The sequence below is a fragment of the Geotrypetes seraphini genome, chromosome 10, assembly GCF_902459505.1.
Source record: "Geotrypetes seraphini chromosome 10, aGeoSer1.1, whole genome shotgun sequence".
Taxonomy (NCBI): domain Eukaryota; kingdom Metazoa; phylum Chordata; class Amphibia; order Gymnophiona; family Dermophiidae; genus Geotrypetes; species Geotrypetes seraphini.
The window spans coordinates 93,776,073-93,793,992 of NC_047093.1; the positions used below are offsets into that span (position 1 = coordinate 93,776,073).

Consider the following 17,920-nt stretch of genomic DNA (forward strand, 5'->3'; position numbering starts at 1 on the left):
AGGGAAGAATACAGAGACGCCAGACTATTGGGGAAGCAGAGGGAAGAAGATTGGGTGCCAGACCAATTGGGGGGGCGGGGGTGGAGGGAGAGATGGAGGTGAGAGGCACAGTAACACAACAAATGGAAGATGCAGAAAAAAGATGAGGAAAGCATAAAACAGACAAAAAAGGTAGAAAAAATGTTCTATTTCTTTTCTTTGCTTTAGGATAAAGTAGTATATTAGTTGTGTTGATAAAAATTTATAAACAAAGCCCTGCCACCTGAACATCTCTTTCTCTAGTTCAGCAGCCAGAATTTTGATTTATAAGGAAGGAAAAAACTAAATATTGCAGTACTGAGGCAGTGGTTGCGGGGACGGGGTGGGGACAAGGACGGTGGTCAAGGGGACAGGGACAAATTTTTTACCTGTGCCATTCTCTAATGCAGAGTCCCCTGGTACTAAAGACCCAGACTGTGAAAGTAAGGGCATGGCAAATGACTCCATATCATCTCAGACCTCCTCCAACTGAGCCCCCATCTGCATGGCTCCTTTGAGGGAAAATTGAAACCTTGGTGGAAGATACTCTGGGTGCCAGCATCGCTGTAAACCCCAAGGGTTTCACTTAGCCACTGTTAAACAAATATGCCTCATACAGCATACTGATAAATTCTGTAGCAAAATCAAACCCAGGACACCCTGAGATCCCTTGTGATCGATTCTCTGTCCGTTTCTGGGATTTCATGGCAGGTGCATGGCTGTGTTTCATCCGGGACGCAGTTTCATTTTCTCTCGGCTCTAACCAGAACTTTTGGCCTGAAACTCGAGCCATCTGGGATCCCAAACCTCCAGGGGAACAAGAAGGGGGCTAAGCCCAAGGCTGCTGCCCCTCTCACGGGTCTTGTAGCATTTGGAACACAGATGGTCCTTGGTCCACCATCCAGCGCAAATCTACATCCTGGCCTGAGGAGTCCATCCTACTTGATTTTATGCAAAATCAAGGTGTTTGAGGCAGATAGAGGTTTTTATTTTCAGATAGGGAAATCCAAGATGGCCACCATGGCAGCGATTTTAGTGCCAAAATCAGCCCGTGGGAGATACACTAGGGGTCAAAAAGTAGAGATTTGGGGATTTTAGGACCCTAACCAGAACCAAAAACATTACAAATTTTTTGCCCCAGGCTGTCAGCCTTGTACTCACTGTGCCATGCTTATGTTGGGAGCTGCCTACACCAGGGGTTGGCAACCTTTTTACAGCAAAGAAACAATTTATCCAAAATGTTTGACTCAAGATTTACAAAGAGTCGCAAGGTGTAGCTTCTCTCTCCTCCAACCCCTCACAGGTCTCTGTACCTCTCATTCCACTCTCCAGGAACCGACCCTTTAATCTCCCTTCCAACCCCATGATGCCCCCTCTTCCCTGGGCCTGAGATACTTGGTGGTCCAGCAGGAGTCTTTTCGACAGGAACGCAGCCCTCTAGCTCATGTCTGCCTTCTAAAATGGCTGCTGCGACCTCTAGCGCACTATAGGAAATGCCTTGAGCAGCTGCGCGGTCGTGGCAGCTATTTTAGAAGGTAGCTGCGAGAGGGCCATGCTCCTACTACAAAGACCCCAGTTGGACCACAAAGTACCTCGGTAAACCATGGGGGGAGGGGGATCATGGGGTTGGGAAGGAGATTAAAGGATTGGGGCCTGGAGGGCCGCAGCCACATGCAAGAAGAGCCACATGTGGTTCGCGAGCCATAGGTTGTTGACCCCTGGCCTAGGCTGAATCTGCAGCCAGAGAGATGGGAAAACTTCTGCTTCAAACAAGGCTGGAAACTGGAATGCTTGCTTCTTCTGACTGCTTCTCTGACCCTCCAACCGGCCGGAGATTTCAATCCCTAGTGGAAACCACACACGCAGTAGTGGAAATACAGTCGGTCCCGATAAAGGTAAGAAAACGCCATGGAGCTACTCAGCATGTGCTCAAGCCCACTGCGGACAGAACCTGGGGCACGCCTTGCTCCCAACAGACCCTGAGCTTCCAGATTGGTAGTGCAGGCTGGCCAAGTGGGTGCACTGCAAAGCAATCTGTCCCTTGGCTACAGACTTCTGCCTCAGAGCTCTCTGACTTCTGAGCTCTCTCATTGACAGAGATGTCCCAAGTTGGAAGACTCTGCAGCATGAACAAAAAACTTCACGACTAGATGAAAAATACCCAAATTAAATGAAAAATAAACTAAGCAGGACAGTCTTCTACCATCTCGCAAGTAGAGAGACAAACTGAGGAAGTACAGGTCAGCCTAGAGCGTTGGGAGGCGGAGCAAAGAACATGCTAATGAGGCTCTCTAAACAGATCTCACGGGAAGGGACTGACTACCCAAATGTTCAGGAATGATGTGCCTATTGCACTAGAAGAGACAGCTGTAGTTTCACCTATAGTGAGCACAAGAGAAATTCACAGTGTGTGAGAACAGCACTAAGCAAAAGTAGCATTTTGATGGCTTCTTGATTGACAGGAATTTGGGTGCAAAGGCTCACTAGCTGGGCTGTTTGAATTTTCCATGCCGACTTACTCCATTTCATTGGTTCCCAAAATGGAGTCACATCATCAGTGGATGGGGTCACTGCTCCCACCCTCTCTGAACCTTTATTGTGACCTATACCCAGTAGTAGCAATCAACATGGGGGCCTGTGAAATCAGCAAATATTCACAGACTCTGTCTCCTCCTCCTACATGCATTTCCCTTGTTAAACTGAAAATTCATGCAGAGTACTGGGGGTCTATGAATGCACACCGATACTCATTGACCCTGCCGCCTCCTCCTACTAGGGCTTTCCTTTTAGATTGATAATGTGGTCTCTGTGGATAAGGACTAGGTTAGTGCAAAATCATCAATGAACACCAGTATTTTGAACTCTCAAAGAAAGGGAAAAAGGAAAGGGACTTGTATTCTGCATTTTTATGGTTACACATTAAAAGTGGTTTACATATATATACAAATGCTTATTTTGCACATGTGGCAATGGAGGATTAAGTAACTTGCCTAGGGTCACAAGGAGCAATGTTGAAATCAATTCTACAACCTCAATCCCTAATTAGCTGGAAAATAATGTTTTGCATATGCTTGCTCCAAGGTTTTGATTTTACTCCATTGGATTAAGTGGCCAAGTTAGGCACTTGCCAGAAAACAACTATATTTTGGCTATTTCAGTGTCAGTCAAAGCGCCAATATTTCTCTCAGCGGCTGACGAATGTTAGTCTACATAACCAATCTGACTGCGCATTGTATATATTGTCCTACTTACTCGCATACAAACGTTCCTATCGGAATGTCTTGCATTGATCGCACAGCCCAACCCATGTTTTTTGTCCGATAAAGCTGTAATTGAACCCTGTGACAGAAAAGGAGAGGTATCAGTGACCCCATTACAAAGTGTATACTCAACTTGATTTTGTTTATATACACAGACACAAACAAATGCAAAATCTATGCTTACCAAGACATCTGTGCCAGAACAGCAGTGAAGTACCGATAAATTGTGCTGAATGGGTTGGTAGCAGATATTCAGCAGCACTTAACCTGAGAGTGCCACTGAATATCTGTTCTATTGCAGCATTATCCAGTTAGTGTTGAGGCAATCCAAAGAGAGAGTAGAGGTGGACACAAAAGTTAGCCAGACATCATCAACACCGAATGCTGATGCCATGGCACAAATAACCGATAAACTTCCAAGTACCACCAAACATCTAGATATTCAATGTCAGTGCCTGGATAGGGGTCAGCACTGAATACGTTGGTCTAATTTAGCTGATAGTGGTCACCATTTAAAGAAATCAATTACTGTTTTCATAAACTGCAAAATGTACTCAGGAATTATTACTCACTGCAACAGACAAATGCTCACCCATAGTCTGAAGAGAACTGAACTCCCCAATTTCATGACATCCATTTTCAAACATGTTAAAAGGCAATTCTGTAACTGGGCACATGCAGTTATGTGGCACCTAGGTGCATTATGCACTACTCTGTAATTGCTATGGCACATAATTGCAAGGGATGTACATAAGGACAGAGCATGGGAGGAGCATGGGCATGTCTTCAACTTACGTGCACAACTTACCAAACACTATAAGTTATATGCATTGAATGGCATGCTTAAACATGCCCATTTATGCTAGCTATATATGGTCGAACCTAAATTTAGATGTAAGTTTATGCTAGTATTCTTTTTTTTAATATCAATAAATTTTTCTTGAAAAAAAAAAAAAGCCAAACCATAAACCAACACAATCAGGACCATCGGTCAATAAACAATGAACACAGACAAACTACAAGGTCCAATCATCCAACACCAGACCCAACATTTATCCCCAACAGGGGTCAAGTCTACCCATAGCATATAAGATAAGAAAACAATACTGTACACAATACTCCCCAAGCCTCCCTCACCCCCTCCCTCCCTCTGAAGAACAGCCAAAGATCCAGCCAAAGATCCAACCAAACACTCCACTCCAAAAGAGAGCATCCATTACCCCACCCTCCCCCCACTCACCCAGAAATCCACCAATAATCAATCCCAGAGTTTTCCAAAAAGCAGATCCCAATCTCTATGATGCACATCAAAATAGTCATGCTATTTAGCGGTCACACATTCCATATGAAGTAAAGAACCCACCCGGTCCTTCCATTCCCCTGCTGAAGGTACCAGGCCCCTTTTCCAATAAGAAGCCAGCAAACATTTGGCTGCAGAGAGACCTATGCGTATTAATTTACTACACTACCAGACATCTTTAAAGTTTGTAATACCCAATAAACAAGTCTGAGGCGTAAGTGGAACCAACTCCCCCAAACAGGCAGTCAAGCAGCCAGTAATCATAGCCCAGAATGGTCCAACCCTAACACAAGTCACACACCTCCAACAAACATCAGGTACCAGAGAAGATTCAGCACCGCCCGCCCACCCTGTTCTCTAGGGGCCCACATAACTCGTTTAGTCAACCGAGAAGCTTTATGTCCCCAAATAAACCGAAAAAATATTCTCTATAATCCTACCAAGATCCCCCTGTGAAGGGGAATAGGCAGCGTTTGAAATAAAAACCACCACCTGGGGAGAATATTCATTTTCAACACTGCTATACGGCCCCACCACGACAGCCACAACCCCCTCCACTGCTGAAGGTCCCTATTCGCCTGAGCCAACAAAGGACCACAATTAGCTGAATAAAGTTGAGTCACATCTTTAGTAATCTGAATCCCAAGATATCTAAATTTCTCCCCGCCATCTGAATAGGAAAGCCATGTTGAATTCTCCTTTCCACCCCCTCCTCCAAGTTAACATAATAACAAACGCCCATCAACTCTGTCTTATCCATGTTAACCTTGAACCCTGCCAACCCCCCCCTAGATTCGGAAAATATCCAAAATAGTGGGGAGTGTACCCTCCGGATCTCAAATATACAACAAAATATCCGCGAAAAGTGCAATGCGATGCTCATGAGCACCCACCAAACCCCCTGCAAGCCAGGATGCAAACGAATTGCCGCCGCGAGAGGTTCAATGGACAATGCAAATAACATAGGGGACAAGGGACACCCCTGCCGAGTACCTCTACCGATTGCGAAAAAAATCGGTGTATGACCCACTAATTTTAATACAGGCCCGAGGCCTGGCATACAGGGCTCTAACCCAATGACAAAATAAAGGACCCAAACCCAATTTAGCCATAACAGTCCAGAGAAAGTCCCAAAGGACCCGATCAAAAGCTTTCTCCGTGTCAACTGCCACCCCCCCCCTGCAGGTGCTGGACCTCCCACATCACATGCAAAGTATGGTGCACATTATCTCGTACCTGGCGCCAAGGTAAAATCCCCACTTGATCTACATGGATAAGCTGTGGCAAGACACAGGCCAACCACAGGGCCAACACCTTCGCTATGATCTTAACGTCCACATTTAAAGAGAGATAGATCTATAAGCCCCGCAACTAGTCGCCTCCCTCCCCGGCTTAGGCAGGACAGTGATAACCGCATCCCCCATGGATACCGGGAACGGGCTGCCATTTCAAACCCCTGACCAACAAAGCACTAAGGGTATCCTGAAACATTTTATAAAACAAACCAGAGTACCCGTCTAACCCAGGTGCCTTTCCGGGTTTTAAGCCTCTAATCATCCCCACCATCTCCAATTCGGAGACCGGCTCCTCCAATCTGTCATGCTCCAGCTGGGGTAAAGGCAAACAATCCAAAAAATCATCAGATTCTCCCACAAAGGCCAGGTGACCCCTTTATACAGATCACTATAATAGGTCAAAAAGTGGGCCTGTATCTCAGAATCCGTGTGAGAAACCCTCCCTCCACTCCCCTTAATTTCCTGGATCATATGTACAGATCTACGCTTGCGAAGGAATCTCGCCAATTGAGGTCCAGATTTATTTCCATATTCAAAAAGACTGTCTCAATCTGGCTCTTATAAAGGCTGCATCCTCCAACTGGAACTTCTGCAATTACCATCTTAAGCTCCGCAGTTGACATTCGACCCCTGGATCTAACGTGTCCTTATGTTGTTAACTCCAAACGCAACAACTCTTCCTGCAAATAGAGGGTCCGTTCCTCCCTACGTCTCTTTTTCCTCACTCCCCATTTAATCAAGACCTCCCCTCACAACTGCCTTCAGGGTGTCCCAAAGAATCCCATCACTTACCTCCCCCGCATCATTCTCGGCCAAGTAACGAGTGATAGAAAATTGAACCTCCGCAATTACTTTGGGATCTCCCAATAAAGATTCATTAAGTCTCCAAAAAGTACAACTCTTTGGCTTACCAAACCTCTTCCCAAGATACCCAAACCAGAGCATGATCAGAGATCTGGATAGCCTCAATTTCTGCCTCCCCCAGCTCCCCCCACAAACTCTGATGGGCCCAGATGCTATCCAATCTCATATAACTGTGAGTAGCATGGGAATAAAAAGTATAGTTACCTTGTGTAGTATGGGTAGTTCGCCAACAATCAAAAAGATTCAATTTAGACATTAAATCCAAAAAGGCTTTCCTGTGAGATTTAATATATCCAGACCCCCCCTGGAATGATCCAAAAGATTATTAGGCGTTATATTAAAGTCACCCCCCACAAAAGCTATCCCCCTCACAAATTAAAACAGAGGCACCACCAAAGAATGATAATAGGCTGCCTGTTTGGAATTGGGACCATAGATATTAATGATAGTAAATGACTGCCCCTGATAGCCAAACATCTACCTTCCTTACCCCGGTATTACCCCTCAATGCCCAGCCCTGTCCCTTTACGTATCAGAATAGCCAACCCCCCTTTTTTCTGACGCCCCCCTCGTGATCGGTAAGTACCCTTTCAAACCCTGGATGGCTCAACAAATGAGAGTCCCTTCCCCTCAAATGTGTCTCCTGTAACAAGACAACATCCCATTGCAGACGCAGCACTTCTTTCAATACAATGCTACGCTTCCCCGTGTTGAGGCCATTCACATTCCAAGACCCCAGTTTAAAGGCAACAGCAGAGTTAACATTAGTGGATCCCCCTCTCCCCTGTCCTCCTTTGACCCCCTGCACCTCCATTCCTCCCCCCTGCCAATACTGGTCTCATTCTTCCCTGACCAGTCATACCGGTAAGAAATGAAGTGCTAACCCAACTGCTCCACATACACCCTGTACACTCATACACCCGATACATATCCCTCAAATTCACACCCTCCCCCCACCCCATTTTTCACTCAAAACCAAGACACCTTCTCAGCCAAAAAGACCGAGAAAAAGTCAACAAGCCAGTCCAGGAATCAACCTGCCGGAACCAAAACTGGAATCCAAATTTGCAACCCAAAGGCCACTCTCTTCATGAGGCATTTGAAGTTGAAGGCCCCTGCTCCAGCCCCAGGATGTTGCGACACCCCAATTCCTTTAGCATCTTCCACGCTTCCTTCACTGTGTGCACTTTCATTGATGTCCCTTTGATGGTAAGCCAAATACCAAAAGGGAATAACCAATAATACTGATGTCCCTCAGCCCTCAGCCGGCGTGTCACATCACGAAAAGCTTGTCTTTTCTGGAGCGTAGCCCATGCCAAGTCCTGGAAAATACCCACTCTAATCCCCTTCAAGCGCCATTCCGGGGACCCTCTCGCCTTGGTCATGATGCGCTCCTTAGTACCATAATCTCCAAAACAGGCAATTATGTCCTGCACATTCACTCCTCTAGGTGATCCCATGCTGCGATGCGCTCGCTGAATATGAAGCCATCCTCTATCTGCCGCATCAGTCAGCCCCAATAAAGAGCCACAGAGATTTCGCACCACAGCCGCACAATCTCAGTATTCCTCCAATTCCGGAATCCCCTTAAACCAGATATTACACCTCCAGGCTCGATTCTCCAAATCTTCTACATGCGCTTGCAATTCTTTAAGGAGAGAACTGTGGGAATTCACAGATAATTTTTGTTCAGCAAACTCCGCTGCCATCTTATCCACCTGATCCTTGGAGGCCGCCACGCGGGTGCCCAACTCCCGCACCTCTGCCTTTATCTCCGCCAGTGCAGATTTGACATCCTGGCGAACTCCCAGCATCTCCTTCTTAAGTTCTTGAATCCAAGGGGGCGCTTTGGCCGATGTGGAGGCCAAAGCGCCAACTCCAACAGCACCCGCCTGTCCATCGTCTTCCATCCCCGACGAGGCAGTAGCCGGCAGCTTGTTCTTGTCGGCCAGAGGAGGCCCAGGCGCCGATTCAGGTCTGTCCCCCGTCTCCATCGGGAAACGGAATTTATCCATTTTTTTTCCCGCATGGCCATCCTCAGAAACCAATTAGGTACCCAATCAGCCCACTCCCGGCTCGTTTAGGTGATGAGATTACTAGTTTGTTGGATTTATCGAGCAGCTACAACGGAGCGCTCAAATTAAGCAGCCATATCGGGTCGTGACGTCACTTCCTCCGTTTATGCTAGTGTTCTATAACAAAATTAGTGTGCCCAAATGCTGTGACAGAATTGGTGCTCCCTGCTCTGCACTGGAGCATCTAAATGGAGGCACCCTGTTATAAAATTGCCCCTATTATGTTTTCTAAATAAGTGTTCATTTTTCAAGAGATCTCAGGCTAAAAATTCAGGTGAAGGTGGCACACTGGACCCCAGCAGTTTTCTACTTGTGTACCTTGCAAAGGTCTCTCTGCTATTTTGGATGCATACAATTTATACTTGCAATGAAGAGAAGTGATGACATGTGTGCTCACCCTCATAAATGTTTGCTAGGGAGCACACAGACACAAAACAATTATCAAACACTTTTCGGCAGCAGCAGGTAATGTTAGCCACAAAAGTTAAAACAGCAACTAAAAGTTCTCACTGTTCTTTCTTTTGAACTTATTTCCCCTATAACCTTTCAGGAGTAGCACCCATTAGGAAAACTAAACTAAACTAAAACTTAATTTTATAGACCGGGTCTTCAACCATAAAAGTGCTCGACTCGGTTTACAATGTAAGTATAGTACATAAATATAGAAGAAGAATGTAATCTAGAATGGCTTAGTTTCCAAAGTATTTAGTAAACAAGAAAGTTTTTCAGAGCTTTCCAAAATAAAATGAAGGGGCCTAGACTTCTAATAATAACAGTTTATATACCGCAGGACTGTGAAGTTCTATGCGGTTTACAATGATTAAAAGATGGTACAAATTGAGTGGACTTAACAGAGTTAAAAGCTAGTGATTAACAGCTCTAGGGACCAGTTATTGTGGAGTAAGAATTGTACGGGTCAGCTGCCTAGATACTTCAGGAACAGATATGTTTTTAGGCGTTTCCTAAATTCTCCATAAGTAGTAAGTGTAAGCAATTGTTCTTATCTTTATCCCATAATGCTGCCTGATGTGAGAAAAGGTGTTGAAGATGTCTTAAGTTTACATCCTCTAACTGGAGGGGAAACAAAGTTCAAATGTGAGTTTCTCTTATGTCTGTTGGCTGAGAAAGGGAAAAGGTCAGTTATATATTTAGGGGCCAGACCTTAAAGCAAAAACAACCAAACTTAAATTTCACACGTGACTCCATCGGCAGCCAATGCAGCAGTCGGTAGTAAGGTGTTACATGATCGAACTTCTTCAGCCCAAAAATCAGTTTGACCGCTGCATTTTGCACCAGTTGTAATCGTCGCATATTCTTTTGGGAAATTGCCAAATAGGCGATATTACAGTAATCAAGTTGACTCAGTACGAGGGATTGTACCAGAATTCTAAATGCTGACATATCAAAATATGCTCTAATGGACCGAAGCTTCCAAAGAGTGAAAAAACCCTTTCTGATTAAGGAGTCTACCTGGTCTTTCATGTTAGGCTCTGGTCTAGTGTTACACCCAATACCTTCATAGTAGATTGAATAGGATAACTAAGTTTATTGATGCAAAGTAGTGTTTTGGTGTCAAGCAGGTATGGCGAAGCTACGAAAAATTTTGTTTTTTCTGAATTAAGTTTCAGTCTGAATTCAATCATCCATTGCTCCATCAAATTTAGTACTTCTGTTGCTTTGGGAGTAACTTCCGAGAGAAAGCGGTAACCCATTCCAGAGCTCGGTTAGTTTGAAAATGAAAGAGTGGCTGATTCTCTTAAAAGTGTAGCTTTCATCAATGATCTAAATGATGAAAGTTATATTCTGACTTTTTAAAATGTCTTTTATCTTTTTTTTTCTCTTTCATTGAAACCTCTATCCTGCCATTCCAGACAACATGGATAACACACATATACTTCATCTGCCAGGAAGGAAGCCTCTTCCAAAACTCACCCTCAGTGCTGCTCCTCTGCCTGGCAAAAGTCATGGCAGCCATCTTCCTATCCTCCCAGGGAAGGAGCACATACCCTGTAAGGCACAGTGATATCACAGTGCAGGAAACTAGGTCTGATGTGACCAGCTGATTAGCAACTGGTCACATCAGACTTAGTTTCCTGCACTGTGATATCACAGCCTGAGCCACAGAGTTGTCCCTAAGTTTCCATCTTTAATGTATTAAAGTAATGAGTCCTTAAGACACACAATCCTTTTGGTACTACTTCCCCATTCTTGAAAACCGTTTAAGATGCTTTGACTATTCCCATGGTCTAATTTTTACAGTAGGCCATTAATGACTCTTCATTCAACATTCAGAAAAGTTTTACTCTGTATGTACATCAAAAATGAAAAGTGATGAATCACCTGAGCCCATTTTGCACGACTCTATTTCGACATGTTCTCCAACAGGAGCAAGCATGGTTACATTCAAATATCAAAGGTGGCTCCAACATATTGAACTCGGGCAAAAGTCGTCCATCCTGTGGGAGACAGGGGATATATGTTTAGTACCAACATTCTTTGCATCCATGTACTTTGGCAAACCATAGCAGCACTGTTAAGACATTGTTCTGTTTTACACTTCATATACAATAAGATACAATTTTTATTTCTATACCGCCAATACTTCCATGAAGTTCATAGCGGTTTACATAAGTAATTATAGTGATACAAACTAGTGACTAAAACTAGTATTACAAAATTAGGAATTATTAGTAACAAATTCTTGAAAAAAGGAAACCGACATGGTTCTCCAAACTAGTGGCAGACAAAATTAAGGCAAAAGAGTTAGCGTTCCTGAAATATAAAAAAACCAAGAAGAAGAGTACAGAAAGGACTACCAGGTGAAACTGAAAGAAGCCAAGAGGGAGATACATCTGGCGAAAGCGGAAGAGCAAATGGCTAAAAATGTAAAAAAGGGAGACAAAATTTTTTTCAGATACATCAGTGAAAGGAGGAAAATGAAAAATGGAATTGCTAAACTAAAAGATGCTAGGAACCGATGAGGAGAGTGATGAGGAAAAAGCAAATGTGCTAAACAAATACTTCTGCTCTGTGTTCACGGAAGAAAATCCTGGAGAAAGACCGAGATTGTCTGACAAAGTTGCACATGAAAATAGAGTAGATTCTGCACCGTTCACAGAGGAAAGTGTTTATGAACAACTTGAAAACTCAAGGTGGACAAAGCAATGGGACCGGATGGGATCCATCCCAGGATACTGAGGGAGCTCAGAGAGGTTCTGGCGGGTCCTATTAAAGACTTGTTCAACAAATCTCTGGAGACAGGAGTGGTTCCTGGGGACTGGAGAAGAGCGGATGTGGTCCCTATTCACATAAGTGGTCACAGGGATGAAGCGGGAAACTACCGGCCGGTAAGCCTCACTTCGGTTGTTGGAAAAATAACGGAAGTGTTGCTGAAAGAAAGAATAGTGAATTTCCTAGAATCTAATGGGTTACAGGATCCGAGGCAACATGGCTTCACTAAAGGTAAATCTTGTCAAATGAACCTGATTGAATTTTTTGATTGGATGACCAGAGAGCTGGATCGAGGACATATGCTATATGTAATTTACTTAGATTTCAGCAAAGCCTTTGACACGGTTCCTCATAGGAGGCTCTTGAACAAACTTGAAGGGCTGAAGTTAGGAACCAAAGTGGAGAACTGGATTAGAAACTGGTAGATGGACAGACCCCAGAGGGTGGTGGTTAATGAAGTCGCTCGGAGGAAGGAAAGATGAGTAGTGGAGTTCCTCAGGTTCGGTGCTGGGGTTGATCCTGTTCAATATGTTTGTGAGTGACTGCTGAAGGGTTAGAAGGAAAGGTTTGTCTTTTTGCGGATGATGCCAAGATTTGTAACAGAGGAGGGAGTGGAAAACATGAAAAAGGATCTACAAAAGTTAGAGGAATGATCTAATATCTGGCAACTAAAATTCAATGCAAAGAAATGCAGAGTAATGCATTTGGGGATTAACAATCGGAAGGAGCCATATATGTTGGGAGAAGAGAGGCTGATATGCATGGAGAGGGAGAAGGACTTTGGGGTGATAATATCCGAAGATCTAAAGGTGAAAAAACAGTGCGACAAGGCAGTAGCTGCTGCCAGAAGGATGCTGGGCTGTATAAAGTTAGGTGTACCCAATAGAAGAACGAAGGGAGGGAGGGTACTCGGGGAAGGCAGCCAAGAAAAAGATCTGGGGGTATTGGTGGATAACACAATGAAGCCGGCAGCGCAATGTGCAGTGGCCTCAAAAAAAGCGAGCAGAATGTTGGGCATTATCAAAAAAGGTATCACTACCAGAACGAAGGAAGTTATCCTTCCACTGTATCGAGCAATGGTGCACCCACATCTGGAATACTGCGTCCAATACTGGTCGCCATACCTCAAGAAGGACATGGCAATACTCGAGAGGGTCCAGAGGAGAGCAACGAGGATGATAAAGGGTATGGAGAACCTTGCATATGCCGAACGGTTAGACAGGCTGGGGCTCTTTACCCTGGAAAAGCGGAGACTGAGAGGGGACATGATAGAGACTTATAAAATCATGAAAGGCATAGAGAAGGTGGAGAGGGACAGATTCTTTAGACTAGCAGGGACAAGTAAAACAAGAGGTCATTCAGAAAAACTGAGAGGAGACAGATTCATAACGAATGCAAGGAAGTTCTTCTTCACTCAACGGGTGGTAGACACCTGGAACGCGCTTCCCGGAGAGGTGATAAGACAGAGTACAATTCTGGGGTTCAAAAAGGGACTGGATGACTTCCTGGAAGCGAAGGGGATAACAGGGTACAGATAGAGGTTTACCTTACAGGACATTGAGCGAATAGGGTATGGACATTTTAGGTTAGGTAGGGAAAACTTTCAGGTCATGGACCTGGAGGGCCGCCGTGGGAGCGGACTGCCGGGCATGATGGACCCCTGGTCTGACCCGGCAGAGGCAATGCTTATGTTCTTATATGTTGATGCCCCTGTATAGGTCGTTGGTGAGGCCCCACTTGGGAGTATTGTGTTCAGTTTTGGAGACTGTATCTGGTGAAGGACACAAAAAGGCTTGAAGTGGTCCAGAGGAGAGCAACGAAAATGATAGGTTTGTGACAAAAGACGTAAAAGGAGAGACTGGAAGCCCTGAATATGTATACCTTAGATGAAAGGAGGGACAGGGGAGATATGATTCAGATGTTCAAATACTTGAAAGGTATTAACGTAGAACATAATCTTTTCCAGAGAAAGGAAAATGGTAAAACCAGAGGACATAATTTGAAGTTGAGGGGTGGTAGACTCAAGAGCAATGTAGGGAAATTCTTCTTTACGGAGAGGGTGGTGGATGCCTGGAATGCACTCCCGAGAGAGATGGTGGAGAGGAAAACGGTGACTGAGTTCAAAGAAGCATGGGATGAACACAGAGGATCTAGAATCAGAAAATAATAGTAAATATTGAAGAACTAAGGCCAGTACTGGGCAGACTTGCACTGTGTCTGTATATGGCTGTTTGGTGGAGGATGGGTTGGGGAGGGCTTTAATGGCTGGGAGGGTGTAGATGGACTGGAGTGAGCTTTGATGGAGACTTCAGTAGTTGGAACCTAAGAACAGTACCAGGCAGAGCTTTGGATTCTTGCCCAGAAATAGCTAAGAAGAAGAAAAAAAAAACCCCAAACAACAAATTTTTAGATTGAATCAGGTTGGGCAGATTAGTGGACCATTCGGGTCTTTATCTGCCATCATCTACTATGTTACTATGTTATCTACTATGTTACTATGTTATTTAAAATTAGATTGCTGGATAATATTAGTTGGTAATGCTTTCCACAGTTTTGCTGCTTGATCTGTCCATGTGGAGTTAAAAGTTCTATTGTATCTAATGTTCCTAATGGCTGGATACCGAAAAATATCATTGTTTCTTAAATTCAAAGATGGATTATTAGAAAATCTAACGAGATGTGACATATATAATCAGGAGTTTCTCCAAACCATATTGTAAATAAAATACAATACCTATAGCAAGAATTCAGAAGTTATTACTGCAATCCCATCTCTAACTCTAAAGTATCCGGGCCCAATAAGTCTAATGTAGGGAAACAAATATCTCTTTTAGAGCCCCTTTACAAAGCCACGATAGCCATTCATCCATTGCAAATGCACCGAAGCCCATTCAATTCCTATGCAGTGTTAAGAGTCAACTTCAGTACTAAACACAAATATAACACAACAAATCCATTCTTAATCCTTTCCCCAATATGCATTATACAGGGAAAGGAATCAGATTTAACTAATCTAGAATTGAATGCATAAGGATATAATTCAGGGGTTAGAGGGTTTGGGAATAAGGACTCCTTTCACAAAGTTGCAGTAGCGATTCCCCACAGCAAATGCACTAAAGCCCACTGTATTTGATGTGGTGGAATCACTGCAACTTTGTACAAGGAACACTTATACACAAAACCTCTTACCCCTGAATTAGATCTTCATGTATTCAATTCTAGATTAGTTAAATCTGACTTCTTTCTCTGTTTAAAGCATATTGGGGAAAGGATTATGAATGGATTATTTTTGTTATATAAAGAGATTAGGTTCTTATCTTGCTAATATCTTTTTTAGTGTCATTCTAGACAGTAGGGTATTCTCTCCATGCTCGTGAGCCGTACAGGATTCCATTCCAGATTTTTCAACTCCTCTTTATTCTTCAGAGGGCTCTGCTGTCCCCTTCAGTTTGTACCAAAGCAAGTGATAACCCTATACAAAAAAACATAAGAAAGAGGGTACAGGGAGATTCCCCAAAATTCTATTCTGCTCTGAAAGAAGTATAACAAACATGTTAAATATTGTAATTGAACAATCCAAACATCGAGATAACATTTATGGAGCTCAAATATTCCCCAATGTGTTATAGCAATAGATTATTCTTCATAACCTGAAAGTTTGACCAAAATTAAAATCTTGGTTTTGACTCGAATTTTCCAACTGAGACAGTAGGCAGATGGAGTAAGTGACAGGGCAGGGTTCCAGAATGACTCCCCTAACTATTAGAAAAGATATTAGCAAGGTAAGAACCTAATCTCTTTTTCTAGTACAATAGGTGTGTCATTCTGGACAGTTGGGAGATACAAAAGCAGTCCCAGAAATCTATGGTGGGACCTCTGTGCTTGCTTGTAACACCGAGGACCCAAAGATGGTGTTACTCCCGTGTTGCCACGTCTACTCTGTAGAACTTGGAGAATGTATGCAGTGTGGACGGGTCACTGCCTACAAATCTACTCGGCTGAAAACGTCAGAGCTTCCATCCACGAAGATGCCATGTTTCTTATCAAATGGGATTCAAGAAGACTGGCGATTGCTTGCCACAGGCAATATATGCTGATGAGATGGCCATGCATATCTATCTTGAAATGATAGCCTTGGATACCGGTCTGCTGCATCTAGCTTCATAGTTGAGCACAAACAGATGGTCATACAGTTGGAACTCATTAGTAACCTTTAGATAATGGAGGACAACTCTCCTTACATCCAGCTTTCTCAGAATCAGGCCCTTTTTTTTTCACGGACTGGAACATTGGTAATCTTACTTCTTGACTGACAAGAGAAGCCAACACAATCTTAGGCAAAAAGGATAGGACTTTGCATAAGAAACTCCTGCCTCCATGATCTTGAGGAAGGGTTCTCTGCATGACAGTGCATGTAGCTCCAAGAAGTCTTGCAGATGTAATGGCCACAAAGAAAATGGTCTTGACAATAAGATCCATCAAGGACGTCCCTTGAAGAGACTCATACAGTCTGACTGAGTCCGTGCAAGACTACATTAAGGTTCCACAACATAAACGGATGTTTTACTGGTGGTCTGAGCCTTAGTGCCCCTTTCAGGAATCTGGTTATGTTAGGATAAAAAGCCAGAGGAGCTTTGCATTCTTGGGCTCTGAAGCATGAGAGGCCCATCACTTGGACCCTGAGTATTGCCACTGCAAGGCCTTTGTTGAGACCTGTATAGAGGAAAGATAGCACAACTAAACGGCTCTACCTTTTCATTCATGCACCAGAGCTGAAATGTCTCCCATGATTTAGTGTAAGTGGAGACTAATGTAGGCTTTTTGGCTCTGAGGAGAGTAGCAATAACTACCTCTGAGTATCCTCTGTGCTCTAATGTCACGCGCACAAGAGCCATGCCATAAAACCAAAGCAATTTGGATCTTATATAACCACCGAGATAGAAGATCAGAATGTACCTGTAGACTGAGACCTTTGTCCTCTGCAGACATACAAAGTCAGCATACCATGAAAAGCTTGGCCAATCTGTCACCACGAGCACCACTCTTGAGTGGCTTGCCATTCTGTGGAGCATTTGCCCTATCATGAGCCATGGAGGAAACATACAAGAGCTCGGAATTTGGCCAGGGCTAAACCAGGGCATTCTGCCCTGCACTTTTGGGCTCAGATCTTTGACTGAAGAAACAGTCCACTTTCTTGTTGCTCGCCATAGTAATCAGGTCAAGAGTTAGGCAGCCCAACAATGAACAATGGCTTGGAACGCTTTTGCAGATAATTCCACTCTCTCAGGTCTAACATCTGCTTGCTGAGGTAATTGGCCTGGACACTGTCCACTTACACTACATTCACTAAAGAAACCACTTGAAAATGGCACTAAGATGGCACTCAGCCCATCGGAACAACAAGTGGGCTTCCAGATCCAGCTAGGCACCTTTGATGCCTCCTTGACGACTGACATATGTGACCACTGTAGCATTCTAAGAGAAGACTCAGACCACCTGTCCCTCCAGACTTTCTTCAGTTTCTATAACACCAATCAAATGGCCCAAACCTGTTGATGAACCACTTTCTCTGGGAGGCCGACCACTGCCCCTGGACTGAGCGCCTGTTGCAATGATCTCCTCAGCTGAATAGGCTAGCATTCATTATCAGAATAACCCCTAAGGTTATTTGGAGGGGTATGTCTCTTAATAACAGCATGTCTTGGTGGATGGGGCCACCAAGGCAAGCTGTTGTAGGATTCCAGGGTCCAAGAGAATGTCATCTGAACAGAGTCCACTTGTGGAGATCACCAAGACAGCAGCATGATCTGAAGGGGACGAATGTGAGCCTTCGTCCTTGTTTGTTTTATTGGCTTCTGCCACACATTGGGCTGAAGG

General features: G+C 44.1%; 1 protein-coding gene across 11 annotated transcripts in view; it reads right to left on the reverse strand.

The window, feature by feature from the left end:
• EHMT1 (euchromatic histone lysine methyltransferase 1) overlaps window positions 1–17,920 on the reverse strand; it is a 642,972-nt gene that overhangs the window by 55,978 nt on the left and 569,074 nt on the right. For all 11 annotated transcript variants that reach the window (XM_033961438.1, XM_033961434.1, XM_033961436.1 and 8 more), the window contains 2 exons: window positions 11,153–11,268; window positions 3,271–3,357 (listed from right to left, as the gene is read on the reverse strand). In XM_033961438.1, coding sequence (XP_033817329.1) covers window positions 3,271–3,357; window positions 11,153–11,268 — 203 coding nt within the window. The remainder of the gene's footprint in view (window positions 1–3,270; window positions 3,358–11,152; window positions 11,269–17,920) is intronic.